The 5,739-nt window shown below is 42.2% G+C and overlaps 1 protein-coding gene across 1 annotated transcript; it reads left to right on the top strand.

The window, feature by feature from the left end:
* Positions 1-1,599: 1,599 nt before the first annotated feature.
* LOC119364969 (photosynthetic NDH subunit of lumenal location 3, chloroplastic-like) lies at positions 1,600-5,534 on the top strand. The gene is made up of 3 exons (XM_037630546.1): positions 1,600-1,654; positions 4,156-4,438; positions 5,241-5,534. The coding sequence occupies exons 2-3, from the start codon at positions 4,190-4,192 to the stop codon at positions 5,346-5,348; spliced, it is 357 nt and encodes a 118-aa protein (XP_037486443.1). The 5' UTR covers positions 1,600-1,654; positions 4,156-4,189; the 3' UTR covers positions 5,349-5,534.
* Positions 5,535-5,739: the final 205 nt, after the last annotated feature.

The raw sequence follows: 5,739 nt of genomic DNA, 5'->3' as shown, positions 1-5,739 counted from the left end.
GTGGTAAAGTTGTTGCCTTATGACAGTAAGGTCACGCATTTTTTGGCGAGAAAAACTTTCGATCTATTTATCTTCAATCATAGTAGTACAATGAATACCAAAAATAATAAAAAATCGGAAATGTTAACGTCCACACGTGTGGGCGTTTGCACATCGCCCACACGCCTCCATCACCACTCATTGTGCCATGTATGAATATATGACATCAACAGAATTTTTGTTGGTTTTCGGCTTAAAAATGTTGTATCTCCTAAATAAAAAAGTGAACTAAAAATCCGTTTTCACCATTAAATCCGTCTCGACGAGATCTTCAAAACTAGACCCCATGTTGATATGTTTCGACGAATTTTTTTTTTGCCAGAAGTTGCCACGATGTTTACACTGCAGTTGCCATAGGGATTAAACTAAAGTTGCCATGTGGCAATTTCAGTTTGTAGATCATGGCAATTTTAGTATTTTGATGATGGCAACTCCAGTACTTTGACCATGAAAATTATTTTTTGTATGAACCATGGCAATTTTACGTGCAGGTATCATGGCAATTTTAGTTTATGGTTCATGGCAAGTCTAGTTTCTTAATTCCCCGTTTTATAAATGTCAAAATTTATTTTTAAATGTAGAAGAAAATAGCTGAAACATATCATGGCAACTTTAGTGTAAACATTATGGCAATTCATATGCAATAGACATGGCAACTTTTAATCCAAAAAAAATTTCATCAAAACATATCAACATGTGATCTAGTTTCGAAGATCTCATCGCGAGGGATTTAATGGTGAAAACGGATTTTCAATCGGATTTTTCGTTTAAGAGATAAAACATTTTAAAAACTGAAAATCCAAAAAGATTCCTACATGCATGCATGCGATGACGTGGCAATCTGTTTACATTAGAGACGTGTGGTGCGTCTCCCTTCCTGCCACACGTGTGGCAGTTAGCACGACCCTAAAAAATTACATCCAGATCCGTAAACCACCTAGCGATAACTACAAGCACTGAAGCGAGACGACGGCGCCGCTGTCATCGCCCCTCCCTCGCCGGAGCCGGGCAACAGAATGAAGAGTAGCGTAAATCAGAAGAATCCAACCTGAAGACACATGAACATAGGCGAACGTCGAACAAATCCGACCAAATCCGTCAAAGATAGATACGCTGAAGACAATCTTTTGTATAATGTAGAAAAAAATTGCGTACAAAAGACCCAAAGTGTTTGGACCGCTCCGGACCCTGTCCAAGTAGGAGTGCAGACACGCAGTTAATAAAATACTTAGGCGTGCTAATCGATGGTCAAATCAGTCACCATCACACGTACTACTAGAAAAGTCCAGTGAATCATCAGCTTATACAGGTGCAAAATCCAGTAACCAACAATGCATAGCCATCCTTTTTTTTTTTTAAAACAGCCATCCTTTTTTGTTAGTCGAACAATGCCAAAGCTATCCGAACATAGAAGCTTGTAGATGGAGAAGCGCAAAGCAATTCCAAATCAGAGTTCAGCTAAGACCAGCGGGCCCACATGCAGAGCCGCAGAGGTCACGGCCGCGTGTATATAACGCCCAGACACGGCTACGGCCAGGTAGAACCAACCGTAGAGGCGGGGCCAGTTTTGCTTAGCACCCAGAGAGAGACCGAGAAGGCAGGGGAGGGACGCAAGGTACAAACACGAGCCATGCTCCTCTCTTGCTTTGCTTCCGTTGGCTTAGTTCTTACTGGAGTATATATAGCAATTAATAAATCCAAGTTACAGCGGTCAATATCAGCCGCTTTAAGAGAATCATCATCATTATAGGTCGTATAATTTTACTGTTGCTTCGAGAGGAACAGGACACGAGCACTGTGATCCTCGGGTGAATCTTGACTTCGATCGCATCGATCAAGTGTTTAATATACAGAAAAAAGGTCAGTTTGTTCGAGATGGGGTGGGCCGGGGTGGGGATCAGTGGAGCATCTCCATGAAGAAGAAGGAAGAGCAAGGCCCCCTCATCTCATCTCCTTGGTTAGTTGGTTAGATTTCCTCGGATTGCCCGTTCCGATCAAGTCATGCCTGGAAAGCATCACCCGCGGTTTGGTGGCGGGGGAAGAATCCGAGGCGAGCGATCTCTGTAGATTAAACGTCGGATCGGATTTGGGATGGGGGTGTGGATCGGTAATGCAGGGGGAATCTGAGATTTCTCTGTTCTTTCCTGCCCCCCTCCCTTTCTCTGCTCCGGATTACTGATTCAGGAGCAGCTGATTCGGTTCCTATCTACACACTCTGTTTTGATCGGCGTAAAGTGGACAAAGAAAATGCTTGCCCTTGGCCGTTTATTGTCTTTTTAACTAAGTATATATACCGTACTTCTTTAATCCCCTCTTCATTGTTTATAGTTCCGTCCTGAACTTCATGTTTCAAATTTCAAATCTTGGCGTTGCGTGACTGAGTCAAATGATTTTTGGTTTATGAGAAAAAGTAGGGAATTCCTGAAGAGGTTATTAGAAATAAATGTCGCCAACGTGTCGTATACGATGCTCCTAAATTTCTACTTGGTACCGTGGATTTCTTTCCGTCTCTGCAACTTAATGGATAGAATATCTGTCCTGTTCCCCTTTATTTGTAGCACTGTTCCTTTTGTTCCGTTGCTTTTCGGTGGCATTACTGTTCTGCAGCCCCAGCCACAACCATGTCCTTGTACATTCATTATAGGGTTATTATATTAAACATGTCAAAACTCCAATTCCTAGTACCATAGTATTGGGCAGTGAAATTTTAGGTGTCAGCCAGACCATGTAAGGAGGCAAAGGGGAAAAGAGAGAAGAGAACCACGTTTGGGCCCCTCGGCTTTCGTTTTCGCAAGCTATTGCAATCAGTTGCTATCTTTGTCTACCCCCATCCTCTTACTATTCTGAACACTAGGACAGTGATTGAAGAATATGTAAAATCCACGCTACAAAAAGAAAATATGTAGGACCCACAACTCAGCTTCTCAGTGAACATATGTAATTCAGAATTTTCTTTACCATCATTTTTTATATTCTTGAAAGGTATGGGGAGTGGATAGAAGAGAAAGGAAGGCAGCTTGAATTGGTTGTTCAGTGATGGTTATAAGCCAAATTGTAGGTCAAAGTGAATACAAACTAAGCTAGGAAAAGTGTTTTGCCGTTACTTACTATGCTTACTCAATTGCTACTAGAAACCGAAAGTCGAAAGCTTTAACCTGTCACACTTTTGCAATAGCAATAGGAATTACATCTGAAGTTGCACATAAGATGAATATGGGTAACTCCCTAAAACTACAGCTGGGCTCTCAGGGATAGCTTCTCATATAAGTTCCATATACTAAGATTTTAACTTTAGAAGGATATCGTTGTCTAGATAAAAAGAACCTTTTAAGGATATACCGAGCTTTAGCAGGCGAGCACAATCATGAAGCATGCCGTTGTTTTTGGATGTTCTGTACAATTGTTTTTAGGAACACACGAGAAAGCACACTTTTTTTTTCTCATTAGAAGTGCTAATAAAACAAATTAGCATATTCTTCACATGTTCAAATGTGAACTCTCTTTATAATGAAGGCCTGTGTATTGAATTGTTTGCTTGTATAAAATTATTTATGGTTATTCTGAGCTGATCTTTTGGCCCACTCCAACGATTCTGATCTTTCGTGCTGCCTGGTCATTGAATTTGTATTCTTTTCCTGCGAATTGATGAATAACTTTATTGCTAAAATGGAAATGGCAAAACACATTGCATATTGAGTTGTTGTCATTGCTTGCTTGAGAGAAAGAAGAGAAAAGACGTATGGTTGGCTGGTTGCAGGAGTTTAGTTGTATTAATATGACTACCCTCATAAATTGCCTGTCTGCAATTTCTTATGGCTTTCTCTGCTGCCACCTCTCTTGCTCTCCGGTCCTTCAAGGCTGCAAGGCACCCGTTACCTAAACGTGTCCTCTTTCCTGCGTTTCAAGCGCGTCACCACTGACCCATCCTGTATCCTCCCTTTGACCAACCTGGTCTTTGTCTTTTTCATGCACTTGTCGACACCTGCTGCTTCCTTAGTGTCCAAGAATCAGCAGTTTCCTTTCATTTCTCCCTCCTTCATGTGTCCTCCCCTCGTTCCCCAACACTGCCCATTCTATCTATAAATGGACTGATAGGCTTTGATCTTTTTCATACAGAAATCGGGGCCAGAGGAAGCAGTACAAATTACTGATGGATTTTGGGACTGAATTGAAGGGATGTGTTTGCCGGATCAACAACTGCGCCATCGAACTCTTCTCCATGAAGGAGGATTTGGAGATTGAAGACGAAGACTCATGGGACCTGGTTGGGAGGGACCTCCGGCTGAAGGCCACCTTCTTGTATATTGACCTCAGCCGTGTGATCTCCTCCTGTGAGAGCGATGAACGCAAGAAGATGCTCACTGGCCTAGCCAACAAGTTCTTCTACTTCATGGACGAGGTGATGACTGCTTCCTTCCACTTGTTTGGTCAAACTTGGGCTCAAAGCATGCCTTATTTCATTGCAAATTCACATGTCGAATCATACATACACAAGTTATCAGGGTTCATGGATGCCCTTGATTATCAAATTTCACAAATGCCTCAGCATCTCAAGTCAACTTAATTTGCAATTGCGTCCTAAGAGCTAAGAGACAGATTATTTAAAGTTTTGCCTGATATACAGCTCAACATTTTCTAAGTAAAGGTATCAAAGTGGTTCAGTTCATGTTGCAGCAGCCTATGTGGACTATTCTGATCTTATGGATGTTTAATAAGTACTCCCTCCGTCCGAAAATACTTGTCATCAAAATGAATAAAAGGGGATGTATCTAGATGTATCTTAGTTATAGATACATCCCTTTTTGTCCATTTTGATGACAAGTATTTTCGGACGGAGGGAGTAGTACAGATCTTTTGACGGAAATGTTTAATACATATAATTATAACGGATAACTGTCCCCACTTAAGCAAGTCGTTTTCACCCTTGTCCTGTTTCCTTTTGCGTTGGCGGAAGTTGTTATGGATCATGGCTGGGCTTTCGCTAATAGTGTTCAAAGTACTTGTTCATCAGCAGTATAAGGAACTCAGTCAAGTGCACTTAGTCCTCTTTGGCTTTCTGCAGTGTAATATTTATGTAGACTAGTCTCTGGTCAACTTTACAAAATGGTTGTTTGGCTGTTCCTTATGACAACGATCTGGGCAATTTAGCATGATGTATGCTTGATGCTAACCGAGTTAAGATGCCCTTGTGCAAATGGCAGTTGGGCAATGCGGTGAAGGACAGAAGCGCCCCCCTGGTGCAGGTGTGCTACAGCGACACGACTCATGTTCTTCGCGAGGTGGTGGCCGCCCTTGTGCCGTCGCATTAGTCTGGCTCTGGCATCCATGCTGAGAAAGCTGTAAGATCTGGGAGCTTCGCAGTTCTTGGAAACAAGAAATTGTCCAAAAAGCTGTACAAAGAGGACAGGCCAACATGAGGGGCCTATGTTATGTACATATCGTTAAACGGCTGTGGAGTCGAAGCAAACTAAATGATTAGTGTCTGGTTTGCCCCATGGATTGAGGTGTTCCTGTCAAGTTTATTTTCTAAAGCTCGTTTCTAAGAAAAAAGCCACCTCGCTGCGTATACTTGCGCCGTGCAAGCTGGCGTGCTCGTTGGGTATACCTTGCATTGCGCAAGCCGGAGTTCGGGGCCTTTCCTCAACGTTACAATGCAATGCCTTCACGTTGTCTCCACCATGTGATTGAGTTATTATTATT

Source organism: Triticum dicoccoides, chromosome 2B, assembly GCF_002162155.2.
Source record: "Triticum dicoccoides isolate Atlit2015 ecotype Zavitan chromosome 2B, WEW_v2.0, whole genome shotgun sequence".
Classification (NCBI taxonomy): domain Eukaryota; kingdom Viridiplantae; phylum Streptophyta; class Magnoliopsida; order Poales; family Poaceae; genus Triticum; species Triticum dicoccoides.
Note: the sequence above shows the minus strand (reverse complement) of the source record. Positions and strands in the feature narration are given on the sequence as shown.

Excerpts from the sequence above, each read along its gene's own strand:
- LOC119364969 (XM_037630546.1), top strand. The coding sequence starts at position 4,190 with ATGGATTTTGGGACTGAATTGAAGGGATGTGTTTGCCGGATCAACAAC. Across the intron at positions 4,439-5,240 it reads TCTTCTACTTCATGGACGAG|TTGGGCAATGCGGTGAAGGA; the intron begins GTGATGACTGCT and ends TGCAAATGGCAG.